Here is a 20,314-nt window from a genome sequence, read left to right as displayed (position 1 = left end):
AGGCCTTCCTGCTCCCAGGTGCGCCACAGTCCCCGGCTTGGCCACCATCCTCTGGGGCGGGGAAGGCGCAGCCCTCGGCAGGTGTCCGTGCTGCGTGGCAATCTTCGTGGGGAAGGCTCAGGTGCAGGACGACCTGGAGGTACCGAACAGCACTGCATGGGAAAGCTGTGCTCGCAGGTCCCTGCGGACCCTGAAAACCACTTCAGTCTCTGAGGGGGAGAAGGTGGGCGTGGGGAATTCAGGGCCGAGCAGGCCTCCCGCCTCAGCCTTCAGCCGGACACACGTCCTTCACGCGCTGTGGGCAGAACCGAGCAGGGCCCGAGGCAAGGTGCTGAGGACAGGGCCAGAGAGAGCCCCGGGCGGCAATGCCAGCTCAGCCGTGTCCCCTCCACTGCCTGTCCCCCGACTCCGTGTGGGCGTGCCCTGGGCCTGCACCCGGCCCTGCCACCTGGCACCTGGCACCTGGCCTCCAAGCACGGCGGGGTCCGCGTGGCCCCAAAGCAGGTAACACGGAAGGCAGGAGCAGGCGACAGCAGCCCCCGCCCTGTTCCTGGGTCGCCCGCTCCTGGGGTGCCCTAGGCGCCCCGAGGTCCCCCACCCACCTCCTCTCTGCCTCGCCCCCGCCTGTGGCTTGGGGCTGGCTCCTGTCCCTACACTGTCCCCACGGGCCCCCACCTTGCTGTCACCCTTCTGGACTGGCCCAGGCTCCCCTCACACCGCGTGCAGCAGCGAGTGAGGCCGGATGAGGGTGGCCTGAGGCCCTGTGCTCCCGGCAGGAGCCTCGGAGGAAGGGGCCTGGGAAGGGAGCAACAGCCCACGCAGCTCAGCTGACTGGGCCCTGCCGTCCCCACCGGTGCCCCCCTCAGTGCTCTCCCTGGCCTGTGCTGAGCCCTGGGTCTGCCTCCTGAGGATGGACAGGGATGCGAGGCCCCACCCGCCGCCCCCATGGGCCCTGGCTCCCTGCGGCGGCTTGGCTGGCTGTGGGTCCTGAGGCTCCTCTAGGGGCCCGAGGACGCTGGGGTGAGCTGCCCTCCCCCGCCCACTTTTCTTGTATTCAGACAGTGTTGTGGTGCTGGGATTGAACCGAGGGCCTCACCCCGAGCTGTCCCAGCCCTTTTTATTTTTTATTTTGAGACGGATCTCACTATGTCACTAAATTGCCCAGACTGGGCTCCATCTTGGGATCCTCCTGCCTCAGCCTTCCGGAGAGCTGGGATTTCTGCCATGTGCTACCACGCCCGGCTGGGCCCGCTCTTTTGAGTTCTGGTAGCAGCCCTAGCAGCCCCTCCCGGGCTAGGTCTCCAAGCCCACAGCCCCGGGCATGCTGTGCCAAAGGTCACCACAAGGGGCGGAAGCGGGACCTGCCTGCCAGTGACCCAGCGGCCTTCCGAGTTTCCTGGATCTACTCGGGATCCTGGGTCCTAGAAACCCCGACCTGTGTGGTGAGCACGGTCCCCAGTGCACGGCGGGGCTGTCACGCCACACCTGAATCCTCCGCAGGGCGCCCCAGGGCTCGGGAGGCTGAGGCAGGAGGATCACGCCAGGTTCAAGCCCAGCATGGGCAACTGAGACTCACCGAGACCGTCTCAATAGAAAACAGAAAAGGGCTGGGTGTGGTGGCGCACGCCTGTGATGCCAGCACTGGAGGCCAGGGCAGGAGGATCGCCTCGAGTTCGAGGCCAGCCTGGGCTTGTCATGAGCTCGAGGCGAGAGCTTGCGGGGAAGCCTCTGGGAGGAGGGCCGCACCGCGGGGCCCAGCCTTGACCCAGGCGGCCCGGCACTCACTGCCCTGCTGCGAGACGCCTGGGAGCGTCTGGCCCTGCACTCCGAGTCTGAGCTCCCATGCTGTGTTCCTGCGGACCCCTCCTGCGGACCCTCCTCCCGCCGGGCCCCGAGCCCCTGGGCCGCTCGCCACGGCTGCGACCACCCGGGTCCAGGCCGAGCCCAGCACCCCGCCCCACCCGCGAGGACCCGGTCCTCCCCAGGCCCCCCCTCGGGAAGTGGCCACCGAGTGCTGACGGCGGAGAGGGAGGCGGGGCCCTTGCAAACTGTTACTGCAGCCACGGGCACGGGAACGCTGGGCACCACAGCGGTGGCCCGGACGCCTGCCCGCTGCGGGGCCAGGCGGGCAGGTCCGTAGGCCCAAGGAGAGAGCCGGACGCGCAGGCACACTGGCAGCAACTTTATTCCTGGGCGCGAGCGGCATGGGCCGTCCCTGCCCCGCCCCGCCCCTGGGGCTGAGACCCGACCCCTGGCCCTTCATCCGCTTGCGGCCCCGGGTAGGGGACGGGGCAGGGCCAGGCGCGGCTACCCCAGCGGCCAGGGCGGGAAGGCGCCACCGCCCTCGGTCGCCGGGCCCTGCGCCCGTGCGGCGCGGCCGTGGATGCGCTGGTGGCGCAGCACGTGCTCACGGCGGCCAAAGCCTTTGCCACACTCCCTGCAGGCGAAGGGCCGCGCGCCCGAGTGCGTCTTGCGGTGGCGCACCAGGTGCTCGCGCCAGTAGAAGGCCTTGCCGCAGTCGCAGCAGGCGTGCGGCCTCTCGCGCGTGGCCGGGTGGCGCCGCGCTGGCCCCGCTGCCCCGGGGTGCGTGCCGCGGTGGCGCCGCAGGTGCTCCTTGCGCCGGAAGGCCTTGCCGCACTCGGGGCAGGCGTGCGGCTTCTCGCGCGGGGGCCGTGGCGCGGGCGCGGGCGTCTGACCGCACTCGGGGCAGGGGGTCCCGAGGGTGCCCGGGGCGGCAGGCGGGGGGCTGTCGCGCTCCTGCTTGGGCGGCCACGCGGCCCAGGCATCTCCCGTCACCGGCACCTCCGGCTCAGGGCCCACAGCTCCTGCAGAGGAAACGCGGGGTCAGGTTCAGCTCGGCCCTGTGCGGGTCAGCAGCAGGCAGGGGCAGGGGACAGGGGCAGGGACAGGGGCAGGGACAGGGCCGTGGGCCCGCGGCTGTGCTGCAGAGCCTGGCGCGTGGGCGATTCTCGCTACACACCGGGCAAGGCGCAGGGGAAGCGGGCGGGTGGGTGAGGATGCAGACCCCGAGAGGAACGGCAGATGGACAGCCGGGGAGACACGGTGGGTGGGTGGCTGGATGATGGACAGAGGGGAGACGTGACACCCAGACAGGAGGCTGTGCCCATGGTGCCCACTTCGCAGGCCAACAGGTCTCCCATCCACTCTGCGGGCCCAGGACACCAGCAGCCGTGGCTGTCTCTGGCCGTGAGCCAGTGAGCCCTTACTGCCCAGAGGCCTCTGCCCTCCCAGCACTGGCCCCACCGTGCCCGCCCGGCCCCTGGCCCACAGCCAGCCCCAGGCCGCCCTGACTGTGCTGCAGGAGCCCCGCCCGCAGTGTTGGGGTGCCAGGCCCCGGGGCAGGTGCTCTGGGGCCTACCCGGCCAGGTCCCCACCTGCTCCTCCTGGCTCATCCTCACCCTGCTGTGCCTCAGAACCTGCACCCACACAACGCAGTGGCAATGCCCCGCCTCCTGGAGGTCACCCGCGGGCATCTGCTGAGCTGGCAAGTGGCTCAGCACACCATCACCCGCCTCACCCTTCAGGAGCACCTGCCTCCTGCAGCGCCTCCAGGCTGGGCCCTGCTGACCGTGAGCGCCATGGACGGGACACAACTGGTCACCTCTAGTCCTGGCACCAGGTCTTGCACTGAGCAAGCAGATGATGCGGGAGGCTGATCCCTGGCCCTGCCCAGGAGCAGCAGGGAGGGTGGGGAAGGGGCTGGCTGCTCACCAAAGGGCATCACCCCACCATCTTCCTTTCCAACACCGGCCCCGGCGCCTTCTGTCACGTCCTGAGGTGCTCGCACTACTGATGACCGATCTGGGGAGGCCACAGGTCCCTGGAAGGAGAGCACATTCCGGGCTGAGCTGGCCCATACCTCCCTCTCCCCGCCTACCGGCAGTGGTCACATCCTGTCAGCAGCCCTGCCAGCTCGGTCACCGTGCCTGCCCGAGCCACCCCACACTGCAGGCCTCGGCAACCTGGAGTGACCAAGGGCCCCGCGTCCTGCACTCCTGAGTCTGGGGGACGGAGTATACACCTGCTTTACGTCGAACTTCAGCTTCCGCTGCCCTGTGGATTAACTGCAGGACAGAGCATAAGCTACATGTAACTCAGAACAGCGAAGGTTAGAAACGGAACTTCTCGGGGCCAGCGGAGGAGACAGGCGCAGCACCAGCCAGCAGGACCGAAGGCTCAGGAAGAGCTTCAGACCAGCCATCTTTGGTTTATTTTCAGTCTTTCATTTCTTTTCCCACATGTCTGGGAACAGCCATCGGAATTCCTCCAGCGCTGACAAATGGGAGCTGGCTCGGGAGTTTCATACAATTCCCACTCTCCTCACATTTCACCTGTCCCAGTGCTCCGGGACTCAGCCAGAGGCCTGCTGAGTCTCGCCCATCACTGGGTCCCCCTTCTGGAAGAGCCTGGCCTTTCTGAGTTTGGATCTGCAAGCGCCCACCCTGCCAGAGGTGGGCTGGTCTCAGCGTGGCAGACTGGGGACCATTCCAGCAGCCCAGCCCTCTGCTCGCTCCTGAAGGCCCCACCCTTGACCTCTAGGTCTGTCCCCTTTATGAGTATTTCCTAGTGATGGAACTTCCCTGCACACCCCCACCTGGGGCCACAAGTCAGTGCATTGACTCTTTGCTCGATTCAAGTAGCTAATACTCTACTTGGACATCTCCTGTCTGTTTCTTTGGAGACAGATCTACAGCTGGCTTTTCTTGGCTTATCCTTTTACAGCTTGGCTAGTTTGGCAGGGGAGGGGTTCGGCAGTCTTGCAGAATGAGCTTGGTGCCGTTACACTTTGTCCTCTGGAAGAGTCCATGATGCTAAGAACCATCCATTCCTTGGAGATCGGGCAGCACTTCCGCATAAACCTGCTGGGGCCTGGGGCCATTTTCCCAGAAAGTCTTTGTCTCTGATTTGATTTTCCCCTCTGGTGTCTGGTCTCCAGATTGGTGGCTTCTCTGTGAGCATATTTTGCTGACTTCTATTTCCCCAAAGCCAGTCCCTGTCCTTCAGGCCCAGAGTGGTGTGCAGTTGCCCAGGTCTCTGCTGTGCCCAGGCTGCTCCCGTCTCCCTGGCTGGAGCCTCAGGGTTCTCTTCAGGCCTGACCTGGGCCCCTGTCCTGCAGATAGGCGGCAGCGGGGTCCTCTCTCCAGCTCCCTGGCCACCCCCAGCCTTCCTTCAGGCCTCATAAGCTAGGACGCCCTGCCCCTGTCTCCTGAGTAACCCTGTCTAGCTGCGGACAAGTCATCTGATCCCTCTGGGCAGACTGGCTTCCTTCGCAACAGAAGCAGAGAAGTGGACCGTGCACTGGCCTTCGGGGTCCAACCTTAAACCCTGCGTGCATTTTAAGGCACTCACTTTCTGAGCACCCACTCGGGGCCAGGGCTGATGTGGCACTGGGGAGCACAGAAGACAGACAAAGTTCCCATCTCAGGAAGCCCGAGGCCACGGTGCATTGGGGACGCACGTGCTCAGGCTGGCCTCGCTGGTAAGGGACCCCACACTCCAGACCCCAGGGGCTGAGCGGAATCCTCAGAACCGGGGGCCCAGGGATTCCCACTCTTCAGATTCCCTGGACCAACAGGACCCCCACTCTTCAAACAGAAGGGGATTTTACTCTGCTAGATATGTCCACAATGCAGTAGTAACGACCACCCACCTTTACTACCTCACCTAAAAGGTAGTTTTAATCCCAAAGAATCAGACAGGTAGAGCTCAAATAACAGGAGCTGGGCCACCAGGTGATGCCTGAAAACCAGTCTGGTCCCAGCATTCGCTGTCCATTCATTCTCCCAAGGCGGGGACCCCACTGCTGCCTGTGTCGGAGGACACACAGCAGGACAGCTCCAGGCCCATGCTCTGTCACCTGTGGTCCCCGGCCCCAGCAGCACACAGGCGTGAGGTGTTTTTAAATGTGAGTCTAACTTTTTGACCAGAGGATTTGTACCCAGACCATAGGAATGATGATCAAAACTCACCAGCAAGAAACAAACAGCCCAGCTAGAAAATGGGCAGAAGTGCAGGATGTGGTGGCACACACCTGCAATCCTAGCATTCTGGGAGGCTGAGGCAGGAAGATTACAACATCCCGCCCAGCATGCCTGGGCAACTGAGACTTCACAAGGCCCTGTCTCCAAATAAATAAAGAGGGCTGGGGATGTAGCTGAGTGCAAAGGCCCTGGGTTTGATCTGCAGTATCGCAAAGGCAAAACAAAAAAAACAAAGGGCCCCAGACTGCTGGAGGCTGAAAGCCATGTCTCCGCTTCCTTGCTGAAGTCCTGCCGACCCCTGCCCCCCGCCCCGTGATGGTATCAGGAGGGGCCTGGCACCCACATAAGAGGCCGAGAGCTGCCTCCTCACTCACCACGCCAGGGTGCAGACACGGCCGTGCCAGCTGTGAGCGGGAGCCAGGCCCTCCCTAGACACCTCATCAGCTCTGGCCTCAGACCTGTGGCCTCCAGGGCTGTGAGGAGCGCATGGCTGCTGTTCCCAAGCCCTGCCTAGGACCAGCAGCTGCGCTGGGGACAGGTAAGCGTCCCAGATGCCTCCCACACATTCCTCGGAGGGGAGTGGGGATGTGCCAGGCACACCCAGAGCACAGAATGCCACTGCACTGGAAATGGCCCGCCCACAGACACACGCGGCCCAAGACCCACGACCCTGGACATTGGACATGCCACGCACAGGGAAAGGCTGTGCTGCAGGACCCCGCCCATGTGACAGTTCCCAGGGCAAAGCCACAGGCACGGGGACCACTCAGCATCTGTGCTGAGACAGAAACACCAAGAACTGTGCGTCAGAAAAAGAAAGTTTAGACGTCACTGCAGCCACTGCCCTGGCCACACATTTCCCGAAAGCCCCCAGCTTCACAGCAGCGCCCACCTCTATGCAGGTGTCCTCCCTTCCTCACCCTGGGCCCGCCTGAGCACAGAGGACAGGAAGGGACCCGCCACCTTGGCAGCTCCCATCCAGGCTGAGCGTCCCCAGCCACAGAGCAGCGGCCCAGGCTGCCACTGCCCCGGGGCTCCATGCCCAGACCTAGTCTTAGGAAAGAGGGGTCGTAAGAGGCACCCGGGCTGTGGTGACACTCCCCTCGGCCAGCACTGCTGCAGCTCCGCGTCCCGTGTCCCCTCACCTCCGGGAACTCGGCACAGTGGCCCAGGTGTCTTCATCCTCTCCCCTGGCCCTGTGCGTCTGTGCCCCTACCTCGCAGGTGAGAGTCAGGAAGCTGTCCTGAGTTATCTGACCAAGCCCCGGGTCCTCACAGACCTGCTCACGGCTGACTGAGGATACAGACGGCGAGGTCTGAGGAGAGGGGCAATGATGACAAGAGGCAGAGTGCGGTGCCCCAGGCCTCGGGAGAGGGAAGGGCACCCAGGGGACCCCACCCAGATCTCAGCCAACCCCGCGGGGCTGCGCCCTCCTTCAGCAGCTCTGGTTACAGAGGCCGCTGCACACCACGCTCCACGGGACACAGAGGCCTGCAGACAGGGTGAAGAGGACGGGGAGGGCCCTCCAGGGCCCTCGGGGAGCAGCATGGCCAAAGCATGGACAGCCTGCATTTGGGGCCCAGGCCAGAGAAAGGGAACACATGGGGCACATGGGGGTCTCAGACAGTGGCTGCTCCCGCAGGAAGGAGGGAGAGAACGTCTAGCTGCCCTGGGCCCTAGGGCTTTGCTCACGACTCAAAGCAGCAGTGCAGTGGATGCTGGCCACGCTTCCCACCACTGCCCGTGTCCCCAGTGTCCCCTGGCCCATGCTGGCCTCAGCCTGAGTGCCACCCCCCCACCACCCCGTGCCAAGGTCGTGTGAGCCTAGCACTGCAGGTGACACAGCTGCACCGCCTGCTCCACTGCACCGCCGGCCTGTGGCTGCCAGAGACGGAGGTGACGCTTGGCTCTGGACCACGCACACCCTGCAGCCAGGGCTCCAGCTGTGTGGTACATCCACCCAGGCCTCGGGAGGCAGCCGTGGCCCCCGGACTCCTGCCCGTCACCTGAAGGGGGCTCTGTGCCCGGGCTCAGACCAGAAGACAAGGGCGGGGTCTGGGCGGGGGTCCTAGTGACCCGGAAGAGCACAGCACCCCAGCAGGTGCCTTTCCGGACACCAGGCCAAAGACGGACGACCACACCCAGGGGGCCGTGGGTGCCACTGTGGCTCGGGCAGCCGCTCCACGCCCACGGGGGGACGCTGGGGCCTCTCTCCCACTCGGCCCCGCGCTTGCCCTCACGCCGCGCCCAGCTCACCCAGAGCTCCTCCAGCAGGGCCACGGCCTCATCCCCGCTGCGGGGCCGCCGGCTGCACACCCAGGCTCGGGCACCGGCCGGGAGCGCGCTCAGGAAGCGCTCCAGCACCAGCAGCTCCAGCATCTGCTCCTTGGTGCGCACCTCAGGCCTCAGCCAGGCACGGCACAAGGCGCGCAGCAGCCCCAGGGCCTCGCGGGGCCCCGGTGCCGCACCCAGCTGGAAGTGGCGGAAGCGGTGCCAGGGCGAGTCCGGGGTGGGGGAGTCCAGGGCGGGGGAGTCCAGCGTCTCCGGGGCTGGGGCCAGGCCCTCGGCGGCTGGCTCCTCCTGCTTCACAGGCAGGGGTGCAGGGGCCTCCATGGGGCCTGCAGAGGGAGGGACAGAGAAGAGGGTGCGGTGAGCGGGCTGGGCGCGGGGCCCCAGCCTCGGTTTCCCGTCACATGGAGCGCCCGCCCGCCCGCCCGCCCGCCCGGGCCACCGCAGGTCCTTGTGAAATGCCGCACTCTCTCATCTCCTCTCCTCACAGGTGCCCCAGCCCTGCAGGGAGGCTCCCCTCGGGACCCAGTCACCTCCCAAAGCCCCGGCCCCAGCGCACGGACCCTGGGGCTGGCGTCTCAGTGCATGAGTCTTGGGGGACACACACTCAGCCCTAGCACAGCCTGCCATGCCGCCACCTGGGAGCGGCCCGTCCTCGCCTCCGCTCCTGTGCCGGCCCTGCCTGAAGCAGGCTGCCTGCCCCCCAGGAAGGCAGGGGCAGGTGAGGCCACGGCCCTGAACCTGGGTGACGCTACCCTGGTGCAGCAGGAAGGCTCCGGGACAGCTCTGATGAGGGTGGTGGAGCAGGCAGAGCTATGGGCTATGGCAGTGCAGGTCAGGGACACTGCTGGGCATCCTGGGGTACACAGCATGGTCCTCCAAACACAGACCCCCGCCCTCACAGTGCCAAGGCGGGTCCTGGATAGCTGGCTCCTCCTCCTCACACAGGCCTCACGGGGTGGGCGGGGGGTCCCCGGGTCACCCACTAGTGTGGGACTGCATGCCCTTGCCCCAGCTGTTCTCTATGATGTCACCTTCACTAGTTTTCCTTTTGCGTTTCTTAGCCGAATTTGTGGGCCAGCCTTCCTCACTAGTTTAGGGTCCAGGAGGGCCAGAGCCCATGTATTCCAAGCCCAGTAGGCACTGAGTCTTACAGGACGGATGACCAGCCGCATGAGGCTGCTGTGGGTACCCTAATGAAGGCAGCTCGCCCTGAGTCACCAGCAAGTGAGTGGCACAGCTGGAACCCACACCCCGCCTGGCCAGCTGCAGGACTGGCCACAGTGTTACCCCTCAACCACCCATCATCACCTGAGGGGCGGACTCACCTGGAGTAGGCAAGGAGGGCTTCCCAAAGAGCTGGCCAGAGCTGTATCCAGGCTGCACAGATCCCGCACCACTGGAGAGAGAGGAACTTGAGCCGGAGGGAGCCAGACCAGCTGCGGCTGACCAGGCTTACAGCCTCAGGGACCATCAGTCACCTGGCCTGGGCTGCACTGCGTGGGGTAGGGCTCAGGGAGGCCTGGGGTCACTGCTCCAGGGCCTGTCCCAAGCAATCGGTGCAGCCCCTCTGTCACCCAGGGAGTACCCAGTGCACCTGCACCAGGCTGCTGTGTCACCCTGGACACCTAAGGAGCCCCACACAGGCCCCTCTCACCAGCCTGGGAAGAAAGGATGTCCTGTCCTACAGAGCCCAGGCCAGCTCCCTCGTATCATGGCCCAGCACAGGCTGCACGAGTCCCCAGGCTGAGTCCCAGTCACAGGGGTCAAGGCTTCCCTCTGGGGCGTGGCTGACCGACTTCGACTTTTCACCCAGCCACCCATGTGCTGTGTGATCCTAGACACGTGCCTTGCCCTCCCTGAGAGACCCGTAAGCGGAAGCCTGGACTAGAATGGTCCCAAGAAAGCGCTCGATGAAGCCTGGTCTGCGACTCCTGTGGGTCTGGCCATGGCACTACCGGCGTGTGGGACTGGGCAGCTCCATCCTGTAAATCTTGGGCTAGGTGCCACTAGCACTTCCCAGGGGTGACAACCGAAGTCGTCTCAGGATGCTACCGAGTGTCCATCCTGGGGGAGCCACCGGCCTACTGAACAAATATTGACTTGGAGCACAAGAGCTCCACAGCTCGGCCACGCCCCAGCTGGGCGTCCTTGGACAGGGGACAAGAGCACCTGTTACACACAATACTGCCTTTTCCTCGGCTGTAAAATGGGGACAAAAAATTACACTGGCCCAGGGAGTTGCAGTGAAAGCGAAATCACTTAAAAGAAAAACGTTCAGAGCAGCACCAGGGCTTGGGCTGGAGGCACTCCAGGTGGCGTTTATCACTAGGACCTGGTTGGTCCCAAGTGCACTGTGAGATACGGTGAGACCCGTGGGAGACAAGCGCACAGATGAACAGATGATCCCGGGCCAAGTGGGAGACACAGGACAGGGGTCACAGGGGGCCTCAGATGGCCACAGCGGGCAGCCTAACGCCCTGTGCTCACATGAATGAATTTAGCCCGCAACACGCGAACTGATCGTGAAAGAAATAAACAGGGCCGCGATTCTAAGCCTCGGGATGCCTCCTGGCCAAAGCACCCCTTGGAGACAGCGACTTTGCAAACCTCCCACCCGGCCCCAGACTCCTCTGCGGGGCCCGGGCCCGGTCACCCCTGCCCCGGCTCGACCTCAGCGGCCCTGCTGTCGAGCTCTGCAGGTCCCCCTTGGACCTTCCGCCAACCGGCCCTCGGCCCCTCCGTGGGGTTTCTAACTTTCCGGGTCCCCTCCTCAGAGACCCCGACCCTCCGGCTGCCGGGCTCCCCAAGCGACTGCCCCAACCGCGCCCTCTCCTCGCCCCGTCCCGGGCCCCTCCCCCAACCCCTGCCCCCCCCCCCCGGCCCAGAGCTTGGTCCCTGCCTCGTCTACCACCCCCCCTCGCCTCGTCCCTCCCTCTTTTCCCGCTTGCTCACCTCACTCTCCCGGGCGAGGCCCCCGGAGCCCCTCACCTTCCCGCACATGCGTACAAAGCTCACCGGGACTCCATGCCCCGGCAGGCTTTGCGCCAAACTCACTAATCTCCCCCCTCTTCCCCCCCAACACCCCGCGTCGGCCAGCAACTCGCCTTCTCTGCGGCCTCACTGGGAACTACATTTCCCGGGAAGCATCGAAGCAAAAATGGCTTCCCATTGGCTCTTGCTGTGCGTCCCGCCTTGCCTCCTTCCCTCCAGCTCCAGAACTGCATTACCCAACATATCTTAGAGAGCGGCCTGCGGTCTATTGGCCCTGAGCCCTCCAGGGTTCGGACTTCGTTTCCCAGAATGCAAACGGATCTTTCCTATTGGCCGGTTTGCGGATCTGGGGCATGCGCAGACGTGATAAGGGCAAGAGAAGGCGGAGCAACGGAGGCGTGGTGGAAATAACCGGAGGTTGGGCTTAGTCGGGCACTGGGGAGATGAGGGTCTCCGGCCCCCGACGGTAACCCGCTAGGAGGAGGAGCCCCAGGCTCAGTTCTCCGCCAGGGAGCAGAAGGAGCCCCGTCTCCTGGACAGGGGTCGCAGTTTCACCCTCCCTCCCATCCCGGGCTGAACTGAACGGGGCGGAGGCTGAGCCCGGAGTCGGGGTCCCGGTTCGCACGGACTGTATTACCCGTGGCCGGCCGCCCTCTGCCCGGCCTCGGCTCGCCGCCTCTGAGGCCCCAGTTTCCCCATCTCAGAAGCGGGACGAGGGTCTGACACCGGTTAGCGCCGTGTCCGCCTCTCCAGGCCTGGCGCTGGCCGGTGCGAGCGAGTGACCCAGACCTGCACGTCCCGCACCGAGGTGAGGACTGCGCGGAGACGTGGCCCTGGCCGTCCCGGAACAGGCGTGTTCAGTAGACCGGACTGGCTGCTCTATCCAGATTCATAGAGGGACAGTTCAGTTTTCCCTAGGTTTCAGCGACTCGTGGCCGACTTAGAACTTGGTTACCAGCCTCCTCACCGAGGCCCAAGCGATCTGTGCATCAGGCCCGCTCCCCTTCGCTTGGTGTGTTCCAGTCACACAAGCCTCTTTTTTCCTAGAACTCTAGATTTTTTTAAATTTTTATTTATTTACTTACTTATTTACTTATTTCAGTACTAGGGATTGAACCTGAACCCAGGGCCCTCACACAGCTATATGCCCAGCCCTTTTTACTTTTTGTTTCTTCGATGTGGGTTCTCACGAAGTCACTTAAGTTTCCCAGGCTGGGCTCAAACTTGGGCTCCTCCTGCTCAGCCTGCCAGAGTGCTGGGATTACAGACTATGTGCCACCAGTCCCTGCTACTGTTCTGTGGCATTTAAACGTTGGCGTTACTGTGCAACTGCCACCACCATTCATTCACCTCCAGAACTTTTTTGTCTTGCAAAAGTGAAATTCTGTGCCCATCAAAAAAACTTCACTTTCTAACCACCCCATCCCTGACAACCATCCAACTTTTTTTGTTTTTTTCATGTACTGGGGATCAAACCCCGGGAATCATACATGCCCGGCAAGTGCTCTGCCACAGCTACATCCACATCCTACTTCCTGTCTCTGTGAATTTAATCTAGGTACATTTCATACATTCGTGACTGACTCATTATATCCGAAATAGTGTCATCAGGGTCTTTCCTGATGTAGTGTATGTCAGAATTTTCTTCCTGCTAAAGACTAAATAATATTCCATTGTGTGAATATCCAACATTTTGTTTACCCATTGGATAAATGATCTTTTCTAGACATTAGATAGAGTCACGTCTCTTTTGCTTCCCCTTGACCCTGGCTGCTCAGCATCCTGACCCCGCATACTGCCTGAGCCCTTCAGCACCAGGGTTCCTCTCCTTTCATGGAGCCTTGGTGCAGATGAGAAGCAGGTGCTGCTCAGAGCTGCAGGCCTGACCAGGGCCCGGGGCTCGGCCACCAGATTGGGAGGAACGTGTCAGCTGCCACTTCCTGCCTGGCCAGGTGCCCGTGGGCCGGGTCCAAGCTTCATGTAGGCCAACACTGCTGTCCAAGTTCCTCACATGCTCCAACACTTTGGCCACCTTCATGTTCCTCTGATACAGTTCTCAGAGCCAGGCCCAGACCAGCTGAGAGCATCACCTGTTAGACACACATGCCTGGCCCCACCTCAACCCCACTGAACCCGAAAGTCTGGGGCTGGCCCAGCACTTTGAAGGCGACCCAGGGGATTTGAGTGCCTCCTCGTCCTGCCTGCACACCAGAATAGCCATGACTTCACTGTGATCTCGGGAGCATTCATGGGTTCCTTTCTGCAAAGCACCCAAGGACACTGCCTGTGGAGACTAAGGATTCACTAAACCTCATGGCTTCTGTTCAGAGTGGGCTTGGGGAAGGTGACTGGACCGCAGTGGGGTGCTGTGCTCACCCTAGGGTTCATTTATGGATGAGTTCCTAGTTAACGATGCCGTTCAGTACCCAACCCACGGGCACCTGGCCAAGCAGGAAAATCCCAAGCAAGGCTGTCCCTCTCTGGTTCTCCCTGCCCTCTCTGCTCCCTGGCTGCTGTAAAGCAGCTTTTCCTCTGCTGTGCTGTTTCTGCCCTGGATCCAGCTGACCATGCGCTAAACAAACCCTCTGAGACCATGAACCAAAATAAACCTCTCCTTCTTAAATTGTGGGTGTCAGTATTTTTCCCCAGTGGTAGGAAAGCTATTTTTGCTTTACCTACAGTGAAGTAATAAAACCAAGCCCAACCCAGATGCAAAGTTGCATCCCCCGCCCCCACCTACATGTAGCAGAATTTACCACCAGCTAATTTTACCACAGAACATGGCCTACCTCTATTCATACGCGTCTGGCACCAATTAGGAGACCAACGTGCAGACACGGAGGCCGAGGCAAACAACCCGTGCCCAGCTGAGGTGTAGGCATCCGTGGACAGAGTGCAGGCGGTGCTCAGAGGCCCTGGTGACTCCGGGGACGTCTCTGCTACTCTAAGCCAATACAGTGCTCATGCTCCTTGCCCAGGATTGGTCGGGGCCTGGGGATCTGGCCAAAGAAATGTGGAGACAGATTTGCTGCTGGGATTTCTAGGAATGGTTGTCCCAGCTGGACATGGTGGTACATGTCTATAAACCCAGCACTCTTTAGGCTGAGGCAGGAGGCTCACCAAGAGTTCAAGGTCAACCTGGAATAAGTAGGGAAACCCTGTCTCAAAAACAAAAGAAAAAGACTGTCCCCGCTCCTAGCAAGAGGTGAGCAGAAGAGATGGTTGTCCTGATGCCTGAGTATCTATGGGTGGCACTTTCAGTCCGACAGCCATCTGGGTGCCCCAGGATGGAAAGGTGGGAGGGAGGACCCTGGGGCTGTCATGACACAATGGGTGGTTAAACTGACCCCAGCTCCTGACCCCAGTGGTGGCCGGAGCTCCCTCACCTCCTGATGTCTCCTGACAGGGAATACTGAGTCCCTTTGAGCCATTTGGAGTTAGGTCATCCTGGAAGCCAGAGGTGACAGCAACCACACGTATCCAGGGCCAGGTACGTGGGGCTGCACTTGTGTCCTCAATTGCTTGCTCAGCCAGAGCTGTCTTGAAATTTGTAAACTTTTTACCATGGGGCTCTGCACTGGGCCCTGTGGGGTGCATGTCGCCTTGGCCATGTGTGAAGACAGGACCCCCATGCCTCAGTGTACCCTGTAACACAGGCACGGAGTGGGAGGCAGTAATGACTCGGGGAGGCCTGGGCAAGGTGCCTCACCGGAGCTTCCACAGCCCCTCCACCTCTGGTCTGGCTTTCTGTGACTGCGACCCAACCTCGCAGACCAGCTCCTGCTGCCCGCTGTACCTGCCTGGGCTCAGAGCCACTTGCCAGGGAGCAAGGGTGCAGGGAGCATGGTCTCCTCTGCTTGCCAGGCCCAGGGCTGAGGATTCCTCTGGCAGCAGGTTCAGCTCCTGCCCTGCTTTGTAGCACCACTGTAATTATTACTCAAAATAATAATTAAGGTCTTCTGAGTGTAGGGCGCTTTGAAGCCCACAGACCCTCCAGGCATAGACGGCCTTGGGTTCATCTGCAGGTCTGCAGCCCGCGCACAGGAGGCTTTAGTCGGGCTTATTTGACAAACAGATGATGGATGAGCCAGGGAGACAGGGGATGCCCAGGAGGGAGGGCCTCCAGGCCTGCTGGGCTGGAGCATCCGTCCTCCTGGATCCCCAGCCCCAGGAAATGTTTGACACTGGACAGTTAGGGATCACTGCCCACGGTCGCACTGCACCTTGCCTCACCTCGAGACACAGAGCTCATCCAAACCTCTTGCCGTGAGGCATGGGGCTGTCCCCAGGGACTTCACAGCAGAGGGGGACCTGATGCCCAGCCTGGCTCCATGGCAGGCTTTTTCCAGCGATGCCCTTCTAGGTATGTGGCAGTGAGCCAGCATAGTATGGTGATGCACACCTGTCATCCCAGCACCTGGGAGGCTAAGTGGGAGGGTCACCACGGGTTTGAAGCCAGCCTGGGCTACCTAGTTGAAGGCCAGCCTGAATGATATAGCAACGCCCTGTCTCAAAAACAGCAAGACAACATAAAAAGGCAGGGGAGAGATCCCACCACGTTCTTCCCCGCTGTGTGCTGCAATGTCTGGCCAGCGGGTCCGGTTTCCTGGAGGACCTGCAGCTTCCACCGGCCCTGGGAGGCTGGAGGTAGAACTGCCGGAGACCTGCGGCTGAACTGGGCTTTGTCTTTTCGCCAGACTCGGGGGAGGTTAGGGTTAGTCACCAGCCAGGAGAGCTGCCTGGGCTCAGCAGGGCCAGGTGTGTGCATCTCTTGCGGCAAGGAGGGCACCTGCTGGGTGACACTGGTGGCCTTCGAGGGACCCTGGGCGCAGGCAGACACAGTCCCAAAGAGGGCCTGACTCAGACATTCTGCCTCAGGGCGCAGCGGTGGAGCTATCCCAGCAGGGAGGCCTGTGTGCAGCCTGGGGCTGCTGAGGGGAAGGTGTCAACCTCTGCCTGGCCAGTTGTCCCTGTCTCCTGCGCAGCCTCCTGCAGAGCCTTCCCACTACCCCAGGGTGCGGCCTGGTAGCCCTCAGAGCCTGTTTCCCCTCCCTCTGTCTGGCCCCAGCAGTCCTGGCCTCTGCAGCTCCATGCTAGGCGCCTCCTCTGGTCACTGGGCCAGCATCCCTGGCTGAACCCAGGGGAGGCGCAGCCATCTTGCGTGGACTCCCTGGGCCCCCCGTGTCCCACGTGACCCTGGCCGCCCCTGCTGGGATTGCATGGACAGGGTGAGCCCAGCCCCAGGAGGAAGCCGTCTGCAGAAGATCCCAGCAGAGCCACGGACACTAGACATCCCTCCCTGCCCCTGCGCCACTCACGCACATGGGAGAAGCCCCACCCCTGACACCTGCCCCACGATTTCATTTCTCTAGGAATTGGGGCGCACATTCATAGTTGCCATTATTGCCTATGTTTTAGTAAATGTGGGACAAAACAAACCTCTGGTCACCCCTCGTGGTTGACAGGAGTTCTGGTGGTCCTGGCCCCGGGCAAGAGCTGCTCCCGGGCCTGTCACCCCACGCCCTTGCTTTGTGAGGGCCTCTGTTGGAAGACGCCTGATTTGACGTGGGCTGCCGATGGTGCAGGTGAACTGCAGCCCAACAGCTCATCCCTCCTGTCAGATTCGCCACCAGAAGCCTCCCCCAGGATGGCTCACAGCTGCCCCAAGAGGAGCACCACCCAGCACTGTGCTGCTCTGGGGCCAGCTCAGAGAGCCAGGGAGGCAGGAGCATGGGACATGCCAAGGAGACCGGGAGGGCAGAGCCACAGGCCCCCACCCTTCCACAGACAGCAGCCCCAGGGCCCTGTCCCGGTCTGCGCACTGCAGAAGAGCAGAGAATCTGACCCTGGGTTACAAACAGCAGCAGATCCACAAATACAACTCCACAGGATCAGCATCACACTGCTTATAAGAATAATTTCTTAGTTTCATTTGTCAAGAAAGAATCCCAACCAAGCCTTTTTTTTTTTAAATTTTGAGACTGGGTCTTGCTGTCACTCAATTTCCCGGGCTGGCCTTGAACTCGTGACCCTTCCCCTCAGCCTCCCAGAGTGCTCAGAGTACAGGTGTGCAGCATCGCGCTTGGCTCCAACCAAACCTGAAGCTAGTGGTCACCTAACTGTGAAAAGCAGCCCCAGCGGCTGCTCCCAGTGCGGCCTACGCTGTGGTGTCAAGGCCCCTTTCGGCGGCACTCACAGCGGCTTTGTCCTCGTGGACGGCACCGCCCTCCGGAGAGGGGTCTGGGAGCCGGGCCGGCCCTGACCGTCACGAACAGTGGGTCACCTCTCCCAGGGCTGGCGTGGGGTGCAAGGTCCGATGTGGAACCGGCGAGCACCGCCGTTTTCTGCCGTGCGATAACAGAGGAAAACCCACTCCAGATAAAGAAGCGAAGCAGGGACGGAAGCGCTCACTCGGAGCTCTCAGCGGCTCCACAGGAGCAGCCCCCACCGGAAGAGGAACGCTTCGAGGTCCACCGCGTGTTTCTGCACATCTCTGTGACCTTTCGCTACTGCTGAAGGTTTCCCTGAAGGGAAGGGAGCTAAAGGGCCACGATCGCTTTCCTATTTAAGGAAAACCAACTCTAGAGACGAGGAGGCCTTCGGTGCTCCGTGCCGCTGCGCTGCTGGGGGGCCTCTCCCCGGCCTCAGCAGGTTGGACGCAGGAAGCACAGTGCACAGCCAGCGCAGCCTCGCGGTCCGGGAGTCCCACTGTGGCCCTCCCGCCCTCGGCTCCCTCCTCTCCCTCCTCTCCGGACCTCCGCTGTCCCAGGGACCGGTTTTCCCCAACCCTGCTCCGGCCCACTTCCAGCGCCCGCGGAGACCATGTGACTCCAAACTAGCCAATCAGAACATCTCCCTCTCCGGCCGCTGTGGTTCAGGCCACCCAACCAGATTCTGTGAGACAAACAGGGCTTTCCTGGAGAGGAAGCCAGGGACCAACTTTCCCAGCCAACTTTCACCTGGGTGAACACAGGTCGGGCCTCGGACGTCATCTTCCCCCGAGCACCCCTAGACCCAAACTGAGGGAAGCAGGGCCAGAGCATGGCAAGTGATGCAGTTTGAGACCTGGATCAAACCATACCTGAAAGTGTCTGGGTTTAATTTTTTTTTGTCTGGCTTTGTTTGCTTTTTTGTCCACCCAGGTTATCAAGGAACCCTCCCCTCCCGTTTTTACTTTAAACCGTTTGAACAGCATTTCTGACTCACGGAACTAGAGTTCCAGCCCTGACTCTTCCCAGTGTGTGGCTGGATTCCTCAAGGTTTGTGAAGATTGTGTGGAGACACAAACACCTAGGTCACAGGACTGCAAGGTCTCAAAGGCACGGGCAGCCTGGGGGGAAGCTCAGGCCGTGCCTCGAGGCTCCGCTCTGCCCGCTCCCTGGAATCTGCTGTGACAGGCAGTCCAGGAGGTGGCACGACACCAGGCAATGCTAGAGGGGACAGGACAGCGCGGCTGAACCGAGCTCCTCTCACCAGAAACGGGAACAGCGAGGATGGTCCCCACCTGCGGGACTCCTGGAGTAGGACAGCTTAAGTAAGGGCAGTCTGATCCACCTCCTCACAGATAGCATTCTTTCCTGTCTGCCCTGCTTCCTTCGCCACAGGCTCTGTCCTCAGGCTCTTAACCCTCATGGTGCAAAGTGAATGCTACGAGCTGAACTCTCACCTTCTATATCCCGCCATCAGAAGGAGAGACAGGGCCCGTTTATTTCACTGAAAACCCTTCTCTGTCATGTCGACGTGCTACCCAGAGATGGAGACCCTGGGACAGGACTGCGCCGGGGGTGAACTCTTCCCTTCTCTTCTGAACCCCAGCCCCCAGCCATCAGGGGAGCCTAAAGGAGGCACAGGAATCTGGGGACACAGGAGGAGAGGGTGGGTGTTAGCAGGGTATCACTGTGTCCTCTGCTAGGGCTGCCAGACATAACTTCTGAAGTGCAGGCTGTCCACTTCCATTGGTGGTTCAAGTAAATCAGTGGTTTTTTGAGACAAGTTTGGGACATTTTGATATTGCAGTTTCCCTGACCCTCAGATTTCACTGGTGTCTTGCAGCTTACCGGAGCCTGGTGCATCTCAGGTCTTCTGGGGAGTCAGAGCCCCCCAGGCCTGGGTTAAAATGTGACTCTGACTGAGCTGGGCTGGCAAGGGTCCTGGGATACTGTGTTTCTCACGGGTGACAGCAGTACTGTGTGCCCAAGGTGCACACGGACTAAGGGCCACACTTCCTCATGAGGTAGAGGGAAAAGCTGTCAGCCCGGCCTGGTGGCACGTGCCTATAATCGCTCCTGCCTATAGGCTGAGGCAGGAGGATTGCCAAAAGTTCGAGGCCAGCCTGGGCTACATAGTGAGTTAAAGACTGGCCTGAGCTATATAGGAGACCATGTCTCAAAAACAAAAACAAAACGGCTGGGGATTTAGCTCAGTGGTTTTGCCACCTGCTGCACAAGCGCAAGGACAGGAGTTCAATCCCCAGTACCAAAAAAACAAAAAGGAAAGTTCTGAAGAGTGTGAACTTGTGGCCCATGATGAAAATGCAAGAAACAGCCGCTGATTCTAACGATGCTGGTAACTGGAAAAGGAAGATTGTGCGCACGTTTCTCTGTGCGCGTGTCATTCTGCTTCAGCAGCTGCAGACCTGCCTCTCCCATCTGCTAACTGCAGCTGCTCCTGTCAGTCGGTGCGTGACAGCGTCCTCAGGAGGAAAAGCAGAGAGGCTGTGAAGGGCGCCTGCTGGGAACCTAGCACGGGGCTCAGAATGGCCGGCACCACGTCCTCAGCTTCTCTCACAGAGCACAGAGCAGGCGCGGAGACTCAGGGCTCGTTGGGTTACAAGTGACAGAAACCCAAGCAGATGCCGGGATAGTGGTACACATCCATAATCCCAATCAGCACTCAGGAGGCTGAGGTAGGATGATCGAGGCAAGTTCGAGGCCAGCCTGGGCCACACAGTGAGACCGTCTCAAAAAACACAACAATTACAAAAAATGAGACTTAGTGTCCACTAAACAATAACTCTTCATCGCTCTCCC

At 61.3% G+C, this 20,314-nt stretch overlaps 1 protein-coding gene across 1 annotated transcript; it reads right to left on the bottom strand.

The window, feature by feature from the left end:
- Positions 1–2,167: 2,167 nt before the first annotated feature.
- Positions 2,168–11,655, bottom strand: Znf444 (zinc finger protein 444). Its single transcript, XM_087201093.1, is given in 9 exon segments — positions 2,168–2,825; positions 3,733–3,841; positions 8,259–8,620; positions 9,620–9,646; positions 9,649–9,690; positions 11,079–11,085; positions 11,375–11,488; positions 11,490–11,562; positions 11,564–11,655. Coding segments are annotated over 9 exon segments (1,329 nt in total). The 5' UTR covers positions 11,641–11,655; the 3' UTR covers positions 2,168–2,307.
- Positions 11,656–20,314: the final 8,659 nt, after the last annotated feature.

The sequence above is a fragment of the Heterocephalus glaber genome, unplaced genomic scaffold, assembly GCF_053883595.1.
Source record: "Heterocephalus glaber isolate CG9 unplaced genomic scaffold, H.glaber_assembly_v1.0 deba00001745, whole genome shotgun sequence".
Lineage (NCBI taxonomy): Eukaryota > Metazoa > Chordata > Mammalia > Rodentia > Bathyergidae > Heterocephalus > Heterocephalus glaber.
Note: the sequence above shows the minus strand (reverse complement) of the source record. Positions and strands in the feature narration are given on the sequence as shown.